At 34.8% G+C, this 25,453-nt stretch overlaps 2 protein-coding genes across 3 annotated transcripts; one reads left to right on the top strand and one right to left on the bottom strand.

Moving 5' to 3' along the window:
* Positions 1 to 20: 20 nt before the first annotated feature.
* Positions 21 to 1,740, top strand: LOC149479469 (dynein light chain Tctex-type 1-like). Its single transcript, XM_089708224.1, has 3 exons — positions 21 to 938; positions 1,030 to 1,198; positions 1,573 to 1,740. The coding sequence occupies exons 1-3, from the start codon at positions 915 to 917 to the stop codon at positions 1,725 to 1,727; spliced, it is 348 nt and encodes a 115-aa protein (XP_089564350.1). The 5' UTR covers positions 21 to 914; the 3' UTR covers positions 1,728 to 1,740.
* A 225-nt stretch (positions 1,741 to 1,965) lies between these two features.
* On the bottom strand, positions 1,966 to 25,247 carry trx (histone lysine N-methyltransferase trithorax). Of its 2 annotated transcripts, none has more exons than XM_089708177.1 (13): positions 24,496 to 25,247; positions 20,570 to 21,776; positions 20,127 to 20,318; positions 19,729 to 20,042; positions 19,104 to 19,646; positions 18,850 to 19,023; positions 18,186 to 18,395; positions 17,352 to 17,513; positions 7,627 to 17,238; positions 7,281 to 7,504; positions 6,963 to 7,090; positions 5,785 to 5,975; positions 1,966 to 5,051 (listed from the first exon to the last, which is right to left on the bottom strand). In XM_089708177.1, exons 1-13 carry the CDS (start codon positions 24,676 to 24,678, stop codon positions 4,878 to 4,880), a joined length of 13,314 nt encoding a protein of 4,437 aa, XP_089564303.1. In that variant the 5' UTR covers positions 24,679 to 25,247; the 3' UTR covers positions 1,966 to 4,877. The 2 variants fall into 2 exon arrangements, with proteins under 2 accessions (XP_089564303.1, XP_089564304.1); XM_089708178.1 differs by lacking the exon at positions 24,496 to 25,247 and adding an exon at positions 21,893 to 21,949 and having other exon boundaries at positions 20,570 to 21,772.
* Positions 25,248 to 25,453: the final 206 nt, after the last annotated feature.

Below are 25,453 nucleotides of genomic sequence, written 5' to 3'. Positions count from 1 at the left end.
TGTTCGCGCGTACGTAGATAAAAATCAAATTAAATCCTTCAAAATAAATTTTAGCCTATAATTTGCTGAAGACTAATTATAAAATGTTTTCATCACAATCCGGACAACAGATAGACGGATGAAAAGATCAAAATATATTTTTTTTTACTAGTGTTACTTGTCTGAAAACCTCAAGTGGTATATTTTCAACCGACTTCAAAAAAAGGAGGGTTTCAATTCAACTGAATTTTTATTTTTTGTTTTTTGATACGGTCCAATTTTTAATGAAATTCTTTTTAAATCATTTTAAAGCTGCCTCCCGTGTGAATGTGGCCCTGTGGCCTTATTGACTCGCGGCATTGCTCCGCTCTCTGATATACCTACTCGGATAATAGTTAGGTACATATTATAGAGTAAAACTCCACTAGTTTTAAAGTTTCTGATTTAAACCACCAAATGTTATTTTTAAGCTTAGATCAATAATAACAATCCTAAAACTTAGCAAAAAACTTAGATGTAACTTAGATACACAATGCACATGCTGTAAAGAGGGCTGAACTCATTACTCTACTAACCGTTTATATAGGTCAAGTTGGTAGAGTAGAGTGGACGCCAAGGTGGGGGAAGGAAAGTGGTAGAGTAGCTCACCCAAGGTACTAACTAGTAACTACTCTATTCTACCTTGATTCTACTCACATTCTACAGAATTTTAGTACGTACTCTACCCACAGACTACCCGTGTACAGAGGCCATATTTATAGATTATACTCGTGTTTATATAAATAGGTTTTATATAAATTCTAATATTTAATTATCAGTAAGTGACACCATTCCATAGTTAATCGAATTTGAAGTCAATCAATAAAAATTCTTGCACGCCTAGAGCCTAGCGAGCATTACAAACAAGTACAAAATCTAAAACTCTATATAATATTATGGCGCAAGAGGACGATGAAGAGGTAACTTAAAGTTAAAATTAAGGTTAAATAAATAAATAAATGTATATGATTAATTTTATGAATTAGTCAACTTATAATTTTATATTTTCAGGACTTAGTTTTTAATGTAGAGGAAGTCCAGAAACTAGTTAGGGATAATATAGAGCTATGTTTGGGAGGAAATGTTTACAGCCATTCAAGAGCTCCTCAATGGATAACTGTTATCACAGAAAAGACGTTAGCCAGGCTGAATAAACTCAATAAGCCATTTAAATACATAAGTAAGTCACGATTCCAAATATTCTGAATAAAACATAAGTCATAAACAAATAATAAATTATGGCCAATTCTCTAAAACAGGATAAACACAAAATGAGAAGACAAGTTCCCTTTAAGTTAGTTGATTAATGATTGTCGCTTGAAGTCAGTATGTATTTTGCTTTAATAATTTGATCATAGCGTATGAGCAGATGCGAACTGTAGGTAAACAAACACTGCGACATCTGCTGTAAATTTCTTGAATAATAAACTACCTAACTACTCATACGTATAATTAATTTTCAATTAACGTATTTCGTAAATTAGAAAAGGACACAAAACAGCTGGTTTTAAATAAATGAAACAAAAAAAAATATTAATTTCGAAATGTTAATAGTGAGGATGACTGTAACTCAGAAGAACGGCTCCGGATTGCACACAGCAGCTGCTTACTACTGGGACACGGCGACGGACGGCACCTGCACTGTTCGCTGGGAAAACAAGTACATGTACTGCATTGTGAACATTTGGGGTTTAGCCTTGCAAATATAGCATTATACTTACATTGATTGATTTTTATTTTCTTCTTCTATATAGAGCTCCTTACTTAAAAACCGTATGACCTATGAAATATTAAATAAATGTATCGTGAAATGAATTTACGTATATCGTAAAAGGTAACCCGAAAAAAAATATAAGTATGTGAATAAAAATTGGGTGGGTGTGTAACTTTAGTATAATAACAGACATAATATGATGGAAAATGGAATGATGAAATGAAACAAGCAAATAAAGCACATTTTAGTAATTTTATTTTTGGTAAAATTTACCACAATACAAAATAATAATAGAAATAAATAAAGTAATAAAATGTATAGACAGGTCATAGAACTATGCATTGTAAAATTGGTGCTTTTAAAGCAATAATATAACTTATAATAACATTTAGGCAAAATGGCATGTGTTCACATTAAATAAAAGCATTATTTTCAAAACACAATATCAAAAGCAGATGTTTACAATTGATCCAACAAAATGATTCACACATCACTTAGTGATTTGGTCTTTTATTATTTTGAATAGAGAAATCATAAAACGCATATCAATTAAAGCCCAAGATTTCAATGACCACAAAATGTAAACGCTTCTATACAAAAGAAAATCACAAATTCACAACACTGCCAGGGTCAACAAATAAAATTAAAAGGTGAAAAAATATAATTAATTGTTATTTGCATGAAATTAAAATAATGATTATAATACATAGTCAATAATATCTGCACTTTTTATTATTATCCATAAATCGATGTATAATTCTAAATCATGTATAAAATGTAGAGAGTGTTTCTGGTTTTAGAAATTACATTCAATTCTATGTTTATGGCTAGAGTGAAAATAAAATCACAAATTCTACAAAGACTAGTCAATGGACAATTGAATACAAAGAATGAATGTTCATAAAAACCTTTATTTATAAAAAAGCATTCAAAAATTGTATTTATCTTTTAACACTTTGGTATCGTTTTACCTGATTCCTTTTTTATGAACACTTATCCTTTGAAAGTTCTAAAGTGGTCAAGAACGTTCTTGAATATTTATTATTCAATTCAATATAATATAGCGAAAAATAATAACAGATAACCTACTTACAACATTTAAGGGGCAGTTTTTTTTAATTTGCCTTCTGCTCTACAATTTTACTAGCGTATCTAGGTTTTTAATTTATTAAAATATGAAAGGTGTGATGTTGGTTACAAGTTAATGACCACTTTAGAAGTTCACATGTAATTCAGATCATGATGTAACAATGTTATTATTTCAACACTTATAACTACTTTGTAAGCTTTACATCTAACATAGGCCTAATGAAAAATATTTTTTTTTTACTTAAAACGGCCAAGATCGCTAACTATAATTTAACATAAATTTAATAAATGTAGTAAGTGTTGAATTAAAACATTATTTTTGGTGTGGAATACGTTAATAGGATATTTGAATCCATAAAAATTCAAACGTTAATTGCTACCATAAATGAAATATATATTTTTCAGAGCGAATTGTACAAAAACTTAAAACAATGACTATTTACTCATATCAAGATTTAATTTTATCGTCAACGTAGCACAGCACAAAAAAATTATTTCGAAAAAAAAAATAACGAAATTTCACAAGGAATCAAATACCCTATTATTATCTTTAGTGCAAGTAGATGTACAAATTTTAATTTAAAACTACTAAAATCTATTTAAATCTGATCTATTGACTTTAAAATACATTACGTTAATACTGCTTTTTGAGTGCAGCAGCTATAAATTATATCCTTGTAACGCCTGTATCTCCACTATAAACATTCAAAGCAAATTCAACTGGTATTTTAAAAATGTGATGATAATGTGATGCTTATTCCTACTTTCGGACTGATTTCGCTTTACGTTGGAAACACACGAATTAAAAAAAAAAAAAATAAAACGTAAACGAATCAAATAAAACTTCGTTTAAACCCAAGCTGTGCTGAAAGTATTAAAGCTAACAAATGTGCATTGTCACGTTAAAACGTGCCGCTTTACGGGGATCGTACAACAACTCTTCACTTCCAATAACAACCTCGTCGAACCCACACACCGAATAACTTATATTATATACAATACATAAAATTATATAAAGTACATCCTACCGCTATGACTACAATAAAACGATTTGTCGCTTAACCAAGTTATTATGACAAATAATTCCTCTTATTTACACTTTCTCTATACAATACTTATTAAAAATTACTAAAAAGTAACATTGTACTTGTAACTTACTACCCTTCGTTCGAATGTACTGGTAATTATAGCTATTCGTCATCTACATAGTATGTACACAAGATACGCCTGTATTAGTCGAGACCTAACTGATCACAAGTGAAGAAATAAGAACAAATGAGGAACAAATATAATATACACTATGCACTAACGCTTTTTACACCCGGCTCGGGCTTGACGCATATCACAACAATGTTAAGTGCGGGCACTTAAGCCGTTCGCGAACCGTTACCGATCTTACAAAATGATACAACATAAAAATATTTACAAAAATATCGTAAACTTATCACAAAATACGAAATATATTTTAGTTAAAAACCAATAAAATATACAATCCAACAATTTTAAACACTGGGCAGATTCAATAAAGAGATCATAACAAGATTCATGTAAACGTGTCCAAGCTCCACTGGCACAGAATATTATGTCAATATGAGGTGGGACTATCGCGATATGTGATTTGGACTTATTGTCTTATATATACTATCTACACGCAAATTTGTGCTCGACCCAGCATTTCATCCCGTACATACGTTCCTACACTCGAGAAGCATAACCTTGTAACGAGATCTTTATCCATACCATAAAAATAACTCTTTCATCAAAATTATCAAAAATGTTATCGTCTAAATCAGTAATGTACTTCCATAAAATTATGCTATGGGAAAATTAAGTTGAAATGTGTCTCTTAATCGCAATGCAACGAAATACAATTAAGTAGACTAATATATAAGTATTTCCTAATTAAGTCGACGTTCAAACGTGTGATCCTAGTTTAGTTGCCGTTAGCAGCTTTTTAAATTTCCGCCCATACTTGGTGCGGATTTTCTCTGATAGAAATAGTCTTTTGTCGTAATTGACACAAAATAGAAAGCACAGATAATCAACATGTTGGTAATTAGTTGAGGTACTTGCGACATTTCTTAGCTCCACATGTGCACGGTATCTTGATTTCTTCGAAGGGGAACTTGTAGTCGTAGGTTAGTTCTTCGCCGACGGTGATGCGCCGCAGAGCGAAGATCAGAATATGTTTGTGGCCGTGGATGTCAACGACGCGAGAGTAACAGTTTGGCTAAAATAAAGACATTATAATTAATATCATGGAATACTGTTTTGTATGTCTCTTCTTTATATATCACGATAATACGTATTAAAATTATGTTTTCAATGCAAATTACGTATGTATGTCGCGATACATGCACTGGATGCCGATATGAATCTTTTGAACAAGAAGTTTTAAAATCCTTGACCGTACTAATAAAGTTAAAAAATTGAACTGATTATCCTCCGGCTGCACTACTAACATCACGCAATAGGGAGATGAGACGAGAAGCTTGAATTTCGAACACTAGACAATCCTTATAAAAATTAAAAAAATGGTTGTCTGTAAAGTCGGTTTACTGACGATAGTTGAACGTGACAACGTCCGATTGTGCTTCTTTGTCGCTCGTTCCGCGCTCTCGCTTGCACTTCAAGCCTCACATGGAACGCCTCAGAGCGAGGTAACGCCGCATGAGTCATGATTTTTCGTGCGTGCAGACGGCTCAATCGAATTATAAGACGTTGTCATGTCAATAAATTCCCGAACAAAAAAAAAATTGGTTGTTTGTAAAGTAGGTTTACAATCGAGATGTTTACGTGATAACATAATGCAGTGGCAGCGCTCGAGATGAGACGGGAGATCGGTCCGTCTCTCTCTCGTTATACCTGCGATCGCGCTCGTGAGGTTTTGGTGTGACACAAGTTTCTGAAAATGTCGACTAAAACGATTTTAAAAATGTTATCACGTTAAAAGCGCTACTAACATCACACGAGTGGTTGATGAACCGCGCCGCGTTGCCCTTGAGCGTGGCGTCGACCACGAGGTTGTCGTCGATGCGGAACATGTAGCAGCCGCCGACGCCGCGCCGGCCGCTCGTCGCCTCGTACCGCTTCTCGCGCTGGTCCGCCAGCACCGCGCGGATCACTTCGCCCGCGTACTCTATCACCATGTCGCCTGAAAATATAAATTTTGAAGTGAAAACTTCTTTAGCGGCGTTGAGCACTTTTTCTGTAATGGGTATAAAATCTTAAACTCGCGTCAGGACACGTGACCTGGTCGAAAAAGCGTAAGACGGATACCATTCCAAAATATCAAACATGCTCAACGTTAATAATCAAGTTTTCACTTCTGCCGGCACTCCCGGAGTGCAACCCGTCTTTTGTTATTTAAAATATCTTCTTCTTCTTATCTTATATATAAAAATGAATCGCAAAATGTGTTGGTAAGCGCATAACTCGAGAACGGCTGAACCGATTTTGATAATTCTTTTTTTATTATATTCCTTGAAGTACGAGGATGGTTCTTATGTAGAGAAAACGTAAACATGTACCACGGGCGAAGCCGGAGCGGACCGCTAGTCTTCAATAAATATAATTTAAAAAAGTAAAAAAAAAACATTAAATTATTTTATTGTCACCGACGTAAGTGTACAGAATTAAATATGTTCGTTTAAAGTGGATTAAAATCGAGCTTGTTATACAAACATACAAGTGAAGGTAATAATTGTGTGTAAAATTGGCTTCACCCGTGGTACATATTTCGCAATAAAAGGTAGCCTATGTTTTTTCTCAGGGTCTAATGATTATCTGTGCCAAATTTTATCAAAATCGGTCCAGTAGTTTATGCGTGAAAAACTGGCTTTACACTCATAAAATTATTTTATTGTCACCGACCTTTGGTAAGTGTACAAAGTTGTAATTAGAACTGTTCGTTTAAAGTGGATTAAAATCGAGTTTGTTACATACAAACATAAAGAAGGTAGTAATTGTGTGAAATAAAGCACCATCTAGCTTGAACAGTATCGTTTTATGAACTATGTTTATGTTTGATGATCGATTAAGATTAACAGAAACACGTATTATAATAAAATGTTTGGGGATGAATATTATAAATAATTTTTGAGAATCTATTATATATACGAAGGAAAGTAAAACAACGAACCTTCTTCAATGTCACGTTTGCAGAATAGACCACGTCCATGTATGTGTGATCTATACACGCCCACTGAAGCTTTTGAGGTCTCTTTTAGTTGTCTAAATCTCATCGCTGGAGGTAATGTCGCCAAACGCCTGAGAATAAAACGATTATTTTTACAACTCCAACCATAATATTAACATTTATATAATTTTGGACCAATGAAAAAGTAATTTTATGATCTAATTTACAATCGAAATTATAATAAATGTAAACATTATTGCAAAAACATCTTTATTAAAATTAATACAAAGGTCACTAAAGCAATCTAGATATTCTATATACCTGGAAATAGAGCTTTCTCCCTCTTGTCCACCAAAGGGAGGCGGCTCTTCTCTAAACGGCGACGCCATCCAACTAAACATGTCGTGGTTCTGTTTCCTCGCCACCGGTCCCGTGCGAGCACTTCCCCAAGGACTCTCTTTGAACCCTTCGCTGAGATCCAAGTCGTTATCCCAGCTATTCAGAGGGCGTCCCTGTCGTATCTTGTATTTGGTGCAGCGATTCGCCTGTTTAAAGGTAAATATACGTTTAGAATATTATTAGGAAGCAAAAAAAGATTTAATCAAAATTTTATCAAAATTAAAAAAAATAAACCATTTTATGCAATAAACATAAAAAATATACTCACTCCAGGCAGTTGTTCGATTAGATATCTCAAAGCATTGTTGTTCAGTCCAAGTAAATGTGCGCCAGATAAAGTTGATGGAAGATTATACTGCATAAGTGGAAGTCCAGAATCTTTTCTAGCATTCTGAACTGCTTCTATAACTTTGGACCACAAATCAGATAATGACGACGAACTGTAGTTAAATCCATCCTCCGATGTCACTTCATATATCAATTTTGGCCCATCATCCTTTGGTGGCTCTGGAGCTTGTTTCGGCAAAGCAGGTTTATTTTCTTGATTTTTCTGTATTTTGTTTTGCTTCTTAGTAATGGCTGCCTCAGATTCTGACCTTTTGTCGCTTAATGGTCGCTTCATGATCTTATTAGTTGCATTTGCTGTTACTTTTGCAGGTAATGCTGGCGCTTTATTTATGTCTTTTTCAATCAGCACTTTCGGTAATTCGGGTTCGATTGCATCTAAGCTGGGTAATGAAGTCATTTTTGGAATTGTTTCAGTTCTTTCAGAAGCCCTTCCAGCTGATGCGTCTGATGATGCTGCACTTGTATTCGCTTGAGGAATCTCACTTGATAAACGCAGAGTTCTTGCTGCATCTCTTTCTTCCTTTTCTCTTTTAGCCTTTTCAAGTTCCATCATTCTCTTCGACTCTTCAATAGCTTTTTCTAAGTCACTGTCGATAGTCTCATCTTTCACGTTTAAATCCGGCATATCATGACTGACTGGTCTTTGCTTTGGAACTGAAGGTGTTTTTACTCCAACAGATTTAAGTTTACTTTGTCCATCTCTATGTAAAGGTAAAACTCTATTCATAGGTCTCATTGACATTGGATTGACAACATTAGTCGGAATGCCAGATTGCTGTGTTGGTGGTGCTTTTGGCAATGTAATACTGGTACTATTCTGAGTGGGCAAATTTATTGTGCTATTCTGCACAGGAATGCAAATCATGTTGCTCGTACTATTTTGATTTTGTAATAAATTGGTGGTGGAAGGAAGCGGGAAATTGAGATCGGCAGCTTTAGATGCTATTTTTGGATCCACCAGATTGTTTTGGACAGTTATATTTACAGTGTTATTACTAGAATTCACGTTGATATTCATAGGAGCACTATTTGGTATTGCCTGGAACGGAACATTTATCATTGTACTGCTAGATTCAGTCTTCTGCTGGAATGTTAATGGATCTGGCGTGATACCAGACACATTACTATTGGTATTATTAGTGACCACACGGATGTTGTGCTGTTGAGGTACTTGAGATAAAGCTCCGTCTAAATTAGAATTATTTATTCTATTCCTTTCAGGTAAATTAATAACTCTATTGGCATTTGGAGGATTCATCTGCATGAAATTCATTTGATTGCTTACAGATATAGTATGGTTTTGTTTATCATTTCCTCCAACAATATTAACTTTGCTACAATCATTATTCGGAAGGTTTGTAATTGTCATATTATTATTGGATGAAGTCATTATATTTTTACCTCTCATATTTTCAGTATTAAATTTAGGTGATTCATTAATGGTCATATTGTTTCGATTATTAATTTGATTCTCTATATTTGAAAGTGAACTCTGTGTTGCATTACTGGAATTCATGCAACTATTAATATTCATCTGTGTGTTACTAGAAACTTGATTTCCCAATATTTGATTCTGGTTGGTATTGTTCAGTGAAGTTGAATTATTCATCATCATGTGATTTGTATTGCCTGACATCAGATTGTTGTGATCTGAAGAACTGTTACAACTCATCAGCATATCATGTGCGGATAAGTTGCTTTGACTATTATTACCATAAATGGATGTATTGTTCACATTGTTCATCATCATGTTATTAGACATATTGGTATTATTTATTCCTAAATTATGCATCATATTTCCGGTATTGTTCAAGTTCAGATTATTATTTGGGTTCATATTCGTACATAATTCAAACGATTGGTTAGTTGAAAACTGGGAAGCGTTGTTCGAACAAGTACCGCCGCATGCATTTTGTATTTCATTCTTTATATCCGGTATATTTGGCATATGCATTATGGAATTATTCATTTGTTGATGGCTTGCATTATTTATTTGCATCGAACTGTTAATATTGCTATGCATGTTCATATTGTTCACTGAATTCATATTATTCATTTGATGTTGCATTAAATTCGAGTGTTCCAAAGAAGATCTATTACTTTGAATTTGATTCAAAGAATTGTGGTTTTGCATGACCATTGAATTGTTTTCATGTCGAATATTGTGCATTGGCGGCATAGAGTTCGTATTATCCATTTGATTACTGTGATTCATGTTTGAATTATTGCCTTGCATATGGTGCATATGCATATTGTTATCAATTTGCTGTCGACTATGCATTTGATTCGAAACATGTTGATGCATATCCATTAAACTATTCTCCATATGTGAACGGTTATTTTGAATTTGCATAACGTTCGGCATTTGATGCTGATGGTGATGCATTATATTCTCCATTTGCCTGTTTTGCTGCATTGACATTTGTTGATTTATGTGCATATTGCTTTCCATCTGTGACCTGCCACTATTATTAACGTGATGATTCATTTGCTGTTGCATTGAATGCATTTGCTGATTATGTAAAGACTCCATCGATCGGTTGGAATGAATTTGATGATTCAGGTTGTTCATATTATTTATTGATTGTTGTTGCATATTATCTATCATCATTCTATTATTTTGCATATTATTAATATTATTCAAAGATTGATTCATGTGCATATGACCCATATTATTAATATCGGAGCGATTCATATTGTGGGTATTGGACAAACCATGCATATTTATGTTTTGGTTCATCATATTGCTATTATCTGGAGTACTGCGATTAGAAATTAAATTTGATTGGTGTTGATTTGTCTGATTGTTAAGCATGTTGTCGTGATACGATCGATTGTTTGATACGGAATTTATTTGTTGCTGTTGGAGATGATTATTTTCTGCTTGACGATTATGCTGAATTTGTCCATTCATAATATGGATCTGATTTCCTTGAGGAATCTGAGAATTGTCATGCGAAATTATTTGCATACTGCCATGCGTCATAGTTGAACTATTCATGGAAGAGTTCATATCGAGTTGTTGATTACTTTGTTGCAAAGTATTGTCATTTGGAGCAGAAACGCTAACTCTGTTGTTTGTTAGTTCTTGACACGACATATTAACGTTTTGCATTGATGAATTAACCGAGTTCATAATTTGCATTTGACCATGAGTAGATCCACTTGAAATAGCGCACATTTGATTTTGATTGTTTGTGATGGTTATTGAATTTTGATTGTTTTGCATTTGGGGCCGTATTGTATTGTGGGGAATGATACTTATTGAAGGTGAAGATGAATTATTCATATTATTCGCAACTTGGCAACTACTCATTTTATGAATACTCATTGAACCAAGCATATTATCTGCATTATGCTTGTCGTTATTCCCCATATTTTGGAATGTTTTCTCATTTTGGATATGCTGTTGTGAATGCGCTGCCATTATTTCTTGCGAAAAGTTCATATGGCCTCCTTCTGTTTTGGAAAGCGCATTTATTTTACTCAATTTTAAAGTCGTATCCGCATCAAAGTTATTCGATAAAGAGCACGCAGGTGAGTAAATATTTCCTGCAGATATTTGGATCATATTATTAGAGGAGTTTGCAGATGAATGATGATTATTATGTGTATTCACATCAAATTGATGTGGATGTAACGAACTAGATCCCGAATTAGTATTATTAATCGATAGCAAGCAATTCTGGTTTGCTTTGTCTAATTCCATGTGAGAAATTTGACGTCCAGTTACCGTATTATTCATGCTAGTCGCCATAGAAGCCACACTAGATTTTAATCCTATGTTATGAATCTCGATTTTATTATCTCCCATATTAATACTGGTTGGAGGATTCATTTGCCTCCATGGCGTTGGTGACTTAGTACTTTGGGTGACACTAATTGTGGGCATGCTGTTGCAGTTAGAATTTTCATTCAAGTTTCCACTAATTTCGATTACATGTGAATTTTCAATCTTCATAGAATTATTCTTATTTGATGAAATTGAACTCGATACTATAGGCTGCGATAGAGGAATTGATTGCATTGAAAACGGAACAGATACTGAATTAGGCATTGATTGAGATATTGCCATTACTGGTTGTCCTGTAGATGATACAAGTGTCACATTTGGAGACATTGAAACATTATTATGTTTCGAAATAATAGTTTTCTGAATATTGTGGACATTGTTTGCTAAAGTCATGTTATGGACTTGCGATGTTATTGGGTTAAGCGTATGCTTTCCACTTATCAGATTAGCAACGGATTGAGATCCTAAGGTCATTTGTGCTGGACCCATTTGCACAACTTTTGGTGTTTGACGATTATGTGTTTGCTTATCAGGAAGCGGTTGTAATGTCAAATTGGGAACCGACGTCTTTACATTCTTCAGCACTTGAGGTGATGATTGCACTGTCTGGGCTGTGACAACGTTAGGTGCCGACGAAGCAACTTGAGTAGCAACACTATCACCAACACTATTAACAACAACATATCCGGTTGGAACTTCCACTATTGGTTCTATTTTACTTGCTTGGAAAACTTGTGTTGTAGTTGCAGAAAAGCTACTATTTTGAGCAAGCACACCTTGCATTGCAGTTGATACGAACTGTTGTGATGACATTACTGTGTTTTGTACAATTGTTTCCAATCCATAGTACACAGGCTGGGTGGTCAAATACATACAACCGGATGGATCAGTTACCATTTCCAATGTGGGTGTGGACCCTAAAATTACTTGATCATTGCAAAATTGTGGTAAAAGGGTGCCCTGTGGCAAAATAGTTGTTCCAGTAGCTGGTGAAATTATAGTATTCCCTTGAGATTGCAATGCATTTGGAATAATTGTTGTTTGACCATTTCCAATTCCACTCTGCGGCACGACAGTTGCTCCGGCTGTTTGTAAAGTATTATTGGGTAGAAGTGTTGCAGTTTGAGAAGTTAAATTTCCTTGTGTTAATCCCTGAATTGTCCCCTGAGGAATGATAGTTGTTCCATTCTGGGTGTGAATTGCTTGTGGCAAAATTGTTGGCCCATTAGGACCCTGTGATAGAATTCCTTGGGTTTGTATTGCGCCTTGCGGTAGAATAGTAGCTCCCTGCTGTAGTGTTTGAGGGAGTACAACATTTCCTTGAGGTAGAAGTACAGGAATGCCGCCACTTGGAACAGCAACAAGCCCACCTGATTCTGTCTGTTGTATTTGGAATGTTTGTGGCATAAGCCCACCTTGAGAAATAAATTGCGTTGCACCCGTTTTAAAATCACCTTGGGGAGCAATGGTTGCTATATATTGCATGTTTTGATTTTGTTGCTGTGATAATGCTTCTACATATGACATTATATTTTGATTTGCCACGGGTTGCACTATAATCGATGGTTGCCCAGTTTGACTATTTGTTTGCAATTGAATAACAGTGTTTCCTGGGCCCAGAGGCGATTGGTTGATAGTTGTAATTGTTTTTTCTAATTTAGTCTGTCTTTTAATTGTATTGGCGGGTTTAGGCATTGTTCTTCCACGCCCTCTATTTGCAGCTTGATAAATTGGTTTGGGTTGTACAGGTGCAGGTTGCTTCTTGGGTGATTTCTGTGTATTTCCAGATAGTAGTATCTGTTGTTTATTTTGAGAGTTTGGCGAAGACAAACGTTGCGTAGTCATTGCTGGAACAACAATTGTAGGATTGCCCTGAAGCTGTGGCCTTATCATTGGTTGAATATTTTGTATTATAGATGTATTTGGCATACTCTGAATAGAATTTACAGGCAATGCTATAGATGAAGCGCTTGCCATGTTTGGAAAATTAGTTATCTGACTTTTTCCTTGGATCATCGTCTGATTCGGAATTGTTAGCACTTGATTTGAATTCGAAGCTATTACTTGAATACCACCAGACCCTGTAAATAAATGAGTCATGTCAGCCCCACTTTGAATTTGTTGAATATTTGTATTTCCATTTCCAGGTTTGACACAGATGTTATAGGGTAAGAGGCCAGGCTGAGTTATAATCTGGGGTGCCATCAATTTTTGTCCCCCTGCAGAACTTGTTTTTGGAGGTAATAACATTTGAGGTGTTACAACAATTTGTGGTGATGAAAGAACTTGTTGATTAGAAGAAACCTGTACATTTGTTGTTTTGCTTTGATCAAATATAACAGTCCCAGATTTCATTTGCTCTGTTATAGTCATTGTCATCTCGTTACTAGGCCCTGGGGAGGGAGTTTCAACAATCGTACCGTTAATCGTTATTTGTCTCGTGTTTATTGATGTTCTTCTTGTAGAAATTGATTCTGCTTTTACAGTATTTTCGCTCCCGCTTACAACTCCTGCGTGGATGATCATAGGTTGTGCAAATGCATTCTGGAAAGCATTCTGCAAAGTTGTTAATGTTCGATTTTCTGGGGATTTTGGATTTTCACTTTCGCTCTCACTCGTGGACATCATATCGCAGGATGGAATGTGTCTGTCATACGATTCTTTATTTCTATAAGTACATTGACATCTGTCACACCTAACCAACTGCTCCATTTGACCAGATGATGCAGAATTGTCGTCTAACGGACGCATTACCAATTCTGGTTGCCCACTGATTGAATTTCCAGCAATTGTAACTGTATATGTGCTTTCAGACCCTGAAGCTCTGTACAAAAATTGATTTGTTTTAGGAGTATGGTCACCGAGATGATCTTCGGCTCCATCTAGTTGTTGAATTGGTGTAAAATCGTCTTGGGGGCTGCCAGGTCGCGAACTACAATTACTTTCTGAACCAGACCAATCTGCAGCTCCATCTAATTGCGAAATTGGACTACACTGTATCTTTGTATAGAAATCTATCACATCGGTATAATATCCTTCGTTTTTATCAGGTTTCTCATTGCTAGTTTCTTCCTTTTGTTTTGGAGATGTAGTACGATAGTTAATACCTGATGTATGTGGTGCTTCAGGACATAAATCACTTGTACTTCCTGGATCACGTTTAGGTTTTTTATCACAATTGGTTCTGTCAGTTTCTTTAATTGTGTCAAGAGTGGGTTCTGGTAAGAGCATTCTCTGTACTGGGCTCATTTTCCCTGTCACAGTAGAAGATTTTCCCATCTTACAACGTTTAATAGTAGATGATAGCAAGCTAGTGTCAAACTTATTATTCCATGTCAGGCTGGACGATCTCTGTTGTCCACGGCCCGTTGTCAATGATTTAAGACTATGGTTTTGTAACAGCATTTCAGATTTACTTCTTTTCAACTCTTTACTTCCAGATTCTAGGCGTGCATTGAGTAATTCATCAAGGAAATCCGTAGATCGCGTATCCGACTTGTCATCGGATTGATTCATTGCTCCATAGAATTCACTCTTTAAATCCATAGCTACAAGATCTTCATAAGACATCAGTTTGGGAAATATATCTTGCATTGATATTCCATCTAAAAGGTCGTGATTGAGGTCCTCAAAAATAGCATCTTTCACTTCAGGAGGTAAAAGATCAGCTGTATTCTGGGGCTCTTCTTCATCTTGTTGTTCCTGTTTACAGACATTATCAAGTAGGTACTCAACAACTTGTTTAACCGCCAAATCTTCTAATGTTACCGCATTTCCGAATTTAATCGGCGATCGGTCATTTTTTCGCATTAGAACCGACTTACTTGAACCTGTTTCTAAGCTCTGATGCCATGCGCCTATTTCAGCTATCACACGTTCAACAACTTGCACATCCATAGTGTGATCAACTGTTATATTAACTCCAAAGTCAAATCCTGGTAATGGTTCTGCTAATATAAGTTTAGTCTTAATTGTATATCGTACAATTTTAGTAGGTTTCTTACAAGACCAAAAAAGTCGAGTGCAAGAGAAATCCACAGGCATTAAGAATTCCTCAAAATCTGAGACAGATGGTACAATTTTTCCAAGGCTATTCACACATAATGATCCCATTAAAAATTGTACTTTACAAATTTCACTGTATCTCTTCTTTTTCTTGTCAAGTTCTACATATACTGGTCTTGTTAATTCAAAATCAGCATCTTTTTGTAAACTCTTTTTTGGTACGTCTTTTCCGTGAGTTGGACAAAATACTCGTTTATCGTCCATAAATGCGCAATTAGCTTTTCTTGCGCATGCATAATGATAAGTTTCACTGCAATTTTTTGCGCAACAACCAACACTAGCTCCTTTCAATTCACAAGCAGCGCATTTAATCATCTTTCCTCGTGAAATTGCAGAATGGACATTTTGGAGTGACCCATCAATTTCTTCAAACACTTCTGCAGACCATAACGCGCAATTGGCGTGGATCCAGTCATTTTGCCCACAGTATAATAGGCGGCCTTCCATAGATGGTAACCCGTCACTACTGGATTTACAAAGAATACATATCCGTGAGTCTGCTACTGGATAAAATTCCAATAGATCTTCTTCTTCTTTCTGTCTTTCGGCTTCCAATTTCGGAACCATCTGATCGAGTGGTCTTTCAACAGAATGAACAGTTGTTTTAAAGCCTTTAGTATCAGACATCTCATGATCTTTAAGAGATTCTGTATCGTCTTGCTCTCCTTCAACTTCCAAATTAGGTTGTAAGCAATTATTCTCACAATCAAACCATGGGAATGTTTCCGAAAATAAGTCTTTATAAATAGATGTCAAATCAACACTTGCAGTTCTCTCTATCACTTCCTTCATATCATGATTAAAATCTTTTAATGAAATGTATTCGTCACTGTTGACTCGTTTTTTAATATCCAATAATGATGGTGAAATAAATCGGCTTAAATCTTCCATTACTTCATCTTGATTTGATTGTCTTATCATTGCAGGACTTAGATCCTGTTCACTTCGAGCTTGTGGAAACCGACTAATAGGCTCGTCATCATCAGAGATTGGTTCATATTTATTATCTTGCAGTATAGGTGCCATTGCAGTTATTTTTTCTTCTTTTTGTGGTATATTATTTTCGTGGACTTCAACACATGGTGTGTTAAAATCTGTTTTGGTACTATAAAGACCGGTAGAAAAACATATTTCTTTATTTTGCATTAAGGGTTCTTGTAAGTTGACCACTTTATGAGATGTATGTGGAATGTCCTCTTTTTCCATCTCAACATCTTTTAGTAAAGATGGGCATTGCCATGTTTGCGTAGAATTTGCTTCATCAGACTTATTTTGGGTATTGTTATTATTCCGTCGACCCTTTGCGGTGTTTCTATAAACCTTAGTTTCTGAAGTATTTTTCATTGTTTCATCTCCAGTATCAAAGTGGAGCTTTCTTATAGCTTGTGGTGATGTAAGTCTATAAGGTTTATTTGGGACGGGTGTATTCTTGTGAGGCGTAAGTTTCAATAGAGCGCAGGCTTTCTTATTCTTCGCAAGAAGTTTTAGAAGGTGTAATAGTCTTGTTTTGAGATGTTCAGTAAGCATTTTCCGCCATGGAGGATCGTGAGGCATGCACTTACAGCATATGTATTCAATAGAGGGAGGTAATGCAGATAGTAGTTGATATCCTTCCCCTGATAGACCCTCACAACTTGCATGTACCCATCTTGCACACCAGCCACACTCCATCATCTGTAATGATATTTATATTGTTCACATAATTTTATCAAGATTGATTATAATTTACTTCAATTAGTATTAGTTATTAGCAAAAAAATATTATATTTTACAGAAAATTGCATTACCTTGCTATCAAAGTCATTATCCCTGTAACACGCTTGGCATAAGGGACAGTAGTTTCCTTTCTGTCTTAGTTTGAAACAAGGCCGACAGAATGGGAGGCTCCCAACAAACTTATTGACACGACTGCTGTCACAGCTCTTGCATTTCAAACATGCACTGCATATCTGTAAATAAGAAGTAATCTGATATTAATTTTACGATTGAAATGATGTATAATTTTAACTGAAGTTATGTACTCTGATAAGATGAACATAATCTTTGTTGATCTATGACTGAATACAATGACTAATTGCACGCCTCATAAGCGAAGCGTTGAGGTGGGTACTACTGTCACTTCGCGCAAAACATCTGATTTTTTTTTTTATACCAAAGTATTAATATCAAGTATAAAGTAAGTTCGGGTAAATTACACCACTTCTAAGTCTTATTAACCTATTTTTTTCTGTTTTCATTAGCATTTTATTAAAAATTTCTTTTCCAAAAAGCCTGCTTATAACCGTTAGTCCGTACACGCTCGTATGGCAGCTAATATATAATATTCAATATTCAACTATTAACCTCCTCATGAATTACTACTAAATACAATTTTATCTTATCCATACTAATATTATAAATGCGAAAGTAACTCTGTCTGTCTGTCTGTTACTCAATCACGCCTAAACTACTGAACCAATTTTCATGAAATTTGGTATAGAGATATTTTGATATCCGAGAAAGGACATAGGCTACTTTTTACCCGGGAAAATGACGCAATCCCGGAAATCCCACGGGAATAGGAACTATGCGGGTTTTTCTTTGACTGCGGGTGGAAAGCTAGTGCAATATAAAATCGTCACCTGCGGCCAATCACTGCGATGGTCCGGCGGCGCAGCGGGCAAGCACGCCGCGTGGTAGTGCTTGGCGCAGGCCCGGCAGCGCAGGCGGGCGGCAGGGCGCGCGCACGCGGCGCACCACACGCAGCGCGCGCACGTCCACCCGCCGCCGCCGCCCGCGTCCTCCGCGCACCAGCTGTGGTACCACTCGCAGCAGCTCGAGCACACCAGCATCTGGAAGTTATTCAATCATTATTCATCATCATCATCATTCCAGCCTTTCAAGACGTCCATTGCAGGACATAGGCCTCCCCCAAAGATTTCCAAAACGACCGATCACGCTGGTGATCGGTCGTTTTGGAAAAATGGCCTGCCTCCAGCGGCTCCCCGCCACTTTCAATCATTATTAGAATTTGTTAATAGTTAACCTATAGCGTTGATTTATTTAGTTGAGATATTATTGATCTGTAAAATACTATTTATAAAGATTGTGAGTTTAAAAAAGTAGTTTCATACTTTATTAGTTTTATCTGGATATTTGATAGCTATTTTATCTTGCTTGTTTGAAAAAAAATAATTGTTATTAAAATATACATATTTCCAAGAATGTACAATATTTAGTATGTATGTTTATTATTTAAAATGAAAGAAGATATTAAAAAAACTATTATATTCTTTTATCACTTACCTTTTCCTTTCCTGCACTTCCACACAAAAAGCACAACTTTGCCACAGTAAAGGGAGCTGTGCCAATCAGCCCAAAACCAGAATTGCATACTTCATCAGGATCATAACTCTCCCAAAAATCGACACAAATCAGCTCTGGTCGGTTCTGGCCGCATTTTTGCGATCGTCCACGTATCTGAAATTATTTAAACAATCATTAGTTGTTTTTTGCACATTTATCCTTTTATTAAGTCGATTAAATTGATTGTAACATACATTTGTAATGTTTGTCAGTGGTTTTAAGCTTGACTTCTTTGGAACCAAATCAAGGATAGTTTCATCTTCACTAGATTCAATTTTCGCTGGTTTTGCAACAACTGGAACTTCAATCTTCCTCTTTTTAGGTTCAATCTGTACTTCTTGGTCACTATCCTTTGATGGAGGCTCTGGAACTATTTGCAATTTGTTCTCTGTGTCTTCAGATTCACAACTTGATAAGTCCGGTGTCACTCTGTCCTTTTCTATTATAGTCATAGGAACATCATCATCAGATTGAACAGATTTTTCTGGTTTCTCCTTTTCTTCTTGAGTAGGGAATGTGGCAATAGGTTGTCCCAAGACAATGGAAGCACTTCGACAAACATGTTTAACACGGGGTCCTTTTAGCTCCATCTTCTGTCGCTTGGGATCCTCAACTTGTTTGGCGTCATTCTTCTCTTTCTTTCGTACTTTAATTTTAGCCAAGCGACGTTTTCTGTTACTATCAGGATCCTTCTCCTTTTCACCGTGTCGTTCTTTTTGTGGTTTCAAATTGTCCTCCTGAAATAAAGCATAAAATTATAAGAATTTCAAATTAAAAATAAATCAACCTTGTTTATAAATCAGGATATAAATACCATACCTCAAATCCTTCATTTTTCTTTGATGTTTTCAATGAGAAGATGTTATTATCTGTTTCATTTGTAGTTAATGCACTAAAGACTGGACCTGTATTAGCACCAGATCCCATTTTCAATTGTGCAAGAGGAACATTGGATTTAGATCCAGGTTTCATGTATGATGGTAGCATAGACATTAAAATTGCTTTCTTGTCTGCTGGTACTTGGAAAGCTTTTAAACATAGCTTCAGCCAGCATGCTGGACATCTTGCCTTATTGGAGCATTTAAACAATTTCCATTGCTGTGAACGTACTATGGGAGGTACTTGACAATTGCCTGAAAATTAAAATGTTAATTTAATTGAAGTTTTAAAAAGATATGAAAAAATTTGATGAGATTTTTTTTATTTTTTGTACTTACCTTCACCTCTTACACAATGCAGGACAAGTGGTGAAGTTCGTAATGCCATCCGGTCCTTTTTAAGTAATTTTGATACAAATTTACGACATGACTCGCATGAATATATACCAAATTTTCTAGCTTGCTTGACAAATTTATAAAATCGTACTGCCCCACACACTCCACAAGTCACAGTAGTTGGTGGATTGGTTGCTAAAAAATAAAAAAATTGATCAATAATTACAACTGAATTCATAAATCAAAAATGTCACCATTGTGCAGTCTCTGTTCACAAATCACAAAAATTACTGAATAGATTTTGAAATAGTTTTCACTAATAGACTTTTATACAGATGTTATTTCTGACATAAAATGTTACATAAAAATCCAATTTTATTTAAATTCTAAGTTATTTCTTTTAATTTAAAAGTGTCTTGAATATCAATGTTATAAATATTACTTACACGAAGGTGCAGTAAGTGCTGAGAATGGCCCATCTAACCCAGATGCTGGTGGTGTTGTGGCTAGTTGTAATCTTGCTTCTCTTATAATTACTTTCCCACTCAATAATTGTGAAGCAGATGATTTATCTTTCTCTGGGCTCACTAGTGGTTGTTTCTCATCTTCATCACCACTATTTCTTGGGCTGTCACTATCCCAACTCTCCTCCGACTCTGATCCACTACTTGAATTACTTGACGTACTTGCATCAGATATGTCCATAAGTTTTCTCATAGTGTGACCAGGTCTTTCCTCCTTATTATGTTCAGGTGATTTTAATTTATCATCGATATTAGAATTTTCATCTTGGGGAAAATCAGACTCTTTTTCATATGAAAACAAATCCTGTGCTTTTCGAGAACCTGTGTTCAGACCCGAAAATGAATTTTTAGTCTTTTCTTTAAAAAGGCTACATGCTGATAATGATTGCTTATCCCGATTGTCACTTTTCTCAGAGTCCTCCTCTGGTGCTGAATCTTCATCATCATGCAAGTTATTAAATACTAGCCTCTTTAATTTTGGTTTCTTTAGAACTTTTCCAGAGCTGATGCTACTTGATACAGATGTCTGTTCTTCTCCATCTATAAATCTTTTATTAGGTTTAATAACTCTTGAAGAATGACTGCTTCTAACTGGCAAGAATTTAACTGAACCTATACTTTCTTTTTCAATTGGTGAAGTAATCCTTGGTGGAGGAGACATACACCTGCTCTCACTGAATTGAGAAAATTTATTTGTTGCCTTTGATAGTGGATTTAGGTTTTTCTTTAAGTAGCCCTCTTGATATTCTGATGACGATTTTGAGCTTAGGTCAGTTAATTTAGCTGGTTTTAAAATACTATTAAAAGAATGCTCTGTTTGCTTAAGTGCTGATTTCTTTTTAATGATGGAAACGAGTGGAGCATGGTGTTTTATTGGAACTTTTTTCAGAGGTAAGAATATGTCCTCACAACTTTCAACTGTACCAAATGTCACTGTTTTCTTCACTGGTTTGACTTTATCACTCTTTTGAGGTTCCATTTTATTTTGTGATCTAGTTCGCACTGGTGATTTAGAGGGATCACTGCTATTTTCTTGATTTTCTTGTTTATCATTCACTATACTCTCTTTATCTTCACTGCTCTCAGAATTTGCTTCTTTTTCATTATTATTTTCCTTCTTTTCTTCTTCCTGAAATGATTATAGTAATTTATAAGTTACCTGTGTTTTTAAATGATAAATAGTTTATTAAGTAATTTAATTTGTAACAAAAAAGAAACATTTTGATCAGATAAATTAAATACCACTTAAATTTTATTAATATTGGTGTAAAGAACTAAATCCTTCTAAAAATCTGTTGCTGACTCAAAACACAAAGAAATAAGAAAAAATATATATGTATTAAATTGATTGGTGGTCCAAGACAAGTTTGTTAACGTTTGTATCATTTGTAGTCTATGCAAATAAAGCCAGTTAATTTATTTAAGCACATAATATTTCAATAATATGTAAGAGGAGTAAGAGTGAAGTAAGTATGTATAAGTGGGTTACTATTATTGACTGTTTATCAAAGACTAGCGGTCCGCCTCGGCTTCGCCCATGGTATATATTTCGCAATAAAAGGTATCCTATGTTCTTTCTCAGGGTCTAAAGATTATCTGTGCCAAATTTCATCAAAATCGATCCAGTAGTTTATGCGTGAAAACCATACATACATACATACAAACCTTTCCTCTTTATAATATTAGTATAGATAGATTTGCTTTTAGGGGATAAATCTCTATAATATAAGTCTAAAAATGATAAACAAATATTTTCCTACTCATCATAACATGATCATTTCCATATATCTCATATTTAAAAGCAATTATAAAATTAATAAGACTAGTAAATTGTTAACATTTATTTTTTTATCTGAATTGCACAGTTTTTCATTATGCTAGTCTATTAAACAGCTATTAAAAATGTATGCCAAATGTAAATGTATGTTGTCCATGCATAACTTAAAGCCGGAATGAAATATTTCTTTTTAATAATGTTAAGTATACTCCAACTTAGGGTTCAGTACAAGTTCTTTGCAGGAGCTTAATAGAATATAGCTCTTTACCAGGATAACAGCATCACAAAAGCTTCCACATCTTCACACACTTTCAACTCAAGTCAGTTAACATATTGTGAACATATGCAATCGCTACAAAACAAAGTCGCTTTCTCTGTTCTTATGAATGCTTAAATCTTTCAAACTACACAATAGATTTTGATGCATTTTTTTTAATAGATAGAGTGATTCAAGGGGAAGGTTTTTGTATATATGTATGATATATTAGGTTTCAAACAGAGCGAGTGAAGCCGTGAGCGGAAATATATTAATTAATAAAATCACAAAGATATTACATCCTTTTCTCGACAAGATAAATTGGGCTATTTGCAATAATCAACTTCCACCTCTTGAATTTGTTGTTACATAAGTAATCCAAATTTTATATTTTATATGTTTGTATTAAATTCATGTAAAAGAGAAATGGGACTATTGTCGAGCCAATTTAATAGGCAACATTTGACGTCTATCAATTTTATCTTCGAAGAGAGGTAACCTGTGTAAAAACATCGATTAAAGTGAATTAATCGATACATATTTGAAACATTTGTCAATCGAATTTATTAATTTATGATGATTTTTATTCACAAGTAATCAATGCATTCGATTCTAGATGTCAGATTTCGATTTTTATAGTAACGTCTCTGGTATTTAAAAAGAAAAAAGGTTTATTGACACAAAATTGTAATGTCGTCAGTTCTTCAATTCAGAAATTGTTTATTATGTTTAGAATGGTTTATCAGTAAAATGAAATCTTAAAATGACTTGTATCGGTCATTATTATTATAAATATGTAGTCGTAATTGAAAAAAGTCAAGCAAATGTGCAGTTCTAACAAAACGAAATATCATGTTTATTCTATGTCGTCGTTACTAGGTTACGTTCTTGAATTTTGTTGAACTGTCAAATGTTGCCTATTAAAATGGCTCTACTATAAGTAAATTCATTTCCAATCTTTAAAGTAAATCCATTTTGAGTTTTAGATACAAGTACGAGATGTTTCATCTATCAGCAAACAATATACTGATCTCAAATAAATAATAAACAATGTTACTAATGGTATGATTTTCTTGGTCAACTTTAGTCTTACTTTGCTTAGGTACATTTTTAGTTGAAAGTAAAATAACCTTTAAGAAATAAATCTACACTAAACCAACAAAATACAATTAAGAATGTCAAACAAGACTTTATTGAGGTCATATATGTTTATTTAAATTTGACATTGAAATAGCAAGGACCATAAGGACAAAGTAATCAAATTGTAAAATAACAAATACATATAAGGATTAGGAACTCTAATTTTAGGTGGGTAATTTAATGTCAAAGAACCGAACAACTAGTGAGGCAGCGTACAGTGAGAAACAAGCAAAATGTACCTATGACATACTATAAAACATTTATGATTGAGTGAATATTATTTTAATTGTATATACCTAAATACATTTCTAATAAAGAAAAAACACAAAATTCATATGGATGTAAATAAATTTAATGAGATATTGATCTCTATCAAGTTATATTTTGAAAGTTAGGTTATATATCTAATACTAATATTTAAGGATCCATTTGTTTTGTCGCAGTTTAATCCCTCTAATTTTATTTTATTACAATTATGGTATTGGTACAAATATATACGTTTTTAGTCTATTGTAGATATGAGAATGTCAAAATATGGTCGTAATTTATTGTTACATAGTGATTGGCGCTACATTTACGATAGAGTCATTACGTAAACAATATTTTCACTCATTTGAAAGCAATAGGCACTATTTTTATGGAAAAATTAAGATAATAATGATAAATGCGTTGTACCTCTTTCTCCCCAGAAAAGTCATTGGTTGCCGAACTGCGGCTGGCTGCATGGTTATCATTTGCAGCATTTTCGTGGTAAACAGTACCCGATAATACACTAATGCGCTTTCTATTATGAAACTTGAGTGGTTTCCCTGGGAACCTGGACCTTCCCATTTTGATATGCACATAAACGAAGGACATTTCAGTGCGTTCCCAGCGATAGCAAGGAAACTGGCGCGCATGCTCCGGCCCGCGCGCTCCGCAACGCCATTCCAGTCATTTATGCAATGTGTACGACAATTAAGACGCAGTTTTGATCACACGAACGCCCAAACATAAACACCAAAAACACCGTTTACATTATTTAGTAAATAGATCACTTCACACAGTTTTTGCAAAAGACGACATCATCCATCATTTTAATGGTCGACTGATCGTTAACGCCGTAAACGTTGTAACGCTTCCATTCAACAAAGCGTTGTCGGCGATAAAACAAAAGAGAATGTTATAATGAGCTTGATTCCTCTACGCGTCGCGTCAGTAACACTATCAATGTTTTGTTCCATTTGTTAAACCAAACCAAATTAATGAAATGAATCGCCCGTAATTTGACAAAGATGGCTGTACGACGCGCTATAACAATAGCGAACACGAGTGATTAACGAGTTACGAGACGAGGCGCGCGAGGCCGCGGTGTGAACGACACCTGGCTCTCGGAGGCCAGTTATGGATTTTGAACCAATCGCGACGTTAATTCGGACCGGTATGAAAACAAACATGTCCGATGTCGTTCGCTATGTCTTGCTCTATATGGTATCTATCTGCATAGACGCGTTCTAGGTTTTAACACTTCATTTGGTTTTATCAACTGATTTAATTAGCTCTACACTTGCTCTACATTAAAATGTTTTCAATTATATATAGGTATTGCGTGAATGCTCTACTGTTTCATAATATTTTCCTATTGACTTTAATT

Source organism: Colias philodice, chromosome 20 (assembly GCF_061535455.1).
Source record: "Colias philodice isolate Cphi_HAF_F1 chromosome 20, ilColPhil1 Martin Lab GWU primary, whole genome shotgun sequence".
Lineage (NCBI taxonomy): Eukaryota > Metazoa > Arthropoda > Insecta > Lepidoptera > Pieridae > Colias > Colias philodice.
Note: the sequence above shows the minus strand (reverse complement) of the source record. Positions and strands in the feature narration are given on the sequence as shown.

Bases quoted from the DNA above. Each gene is read 5' to 3' on its own strand.
- LOC149479469 (XM_089708224.1), top strand. From the start codon at position 915: ATGGCGCAAGAGGACGATGAAGAG. The intron at 939-1,029 runs GTAACTTAAAGT...TTATATTTTCAG, and splicing joins CGCAAGAGGACGATGAAGAG to GACTTAGTTTTTAATGTAGA. The intron at 1,199-1,572 runs GTAAGTCACGAT...AAATGTTAATAG, and splicing joins TAAGCCATTTAAATACATAA to TGAGGATGACTGTAACTCAG.
- trx (XM_089708177.1), bottom strand. From the start codon at position 24,678: ATGTCCTTCGTTTATGTGCATATCAAAATGGGAAGGTCCAGGTTCCCA. The intron at 18,396-18,849 runs GTAAGTGATAAA...AATAACTTCCAG, and splicing joins GAAGTGCAGGAAAGGAAAAG to ATGCTGGTGTGCTCGAGCTG. The intron at 5,052-5,784 runs GTTAGTAGCGCT...TCTTTATTTTAG, and splicing joins TCATCAACCACTCGTGTGAT to CCAAACTGTTACTCTCGCGT.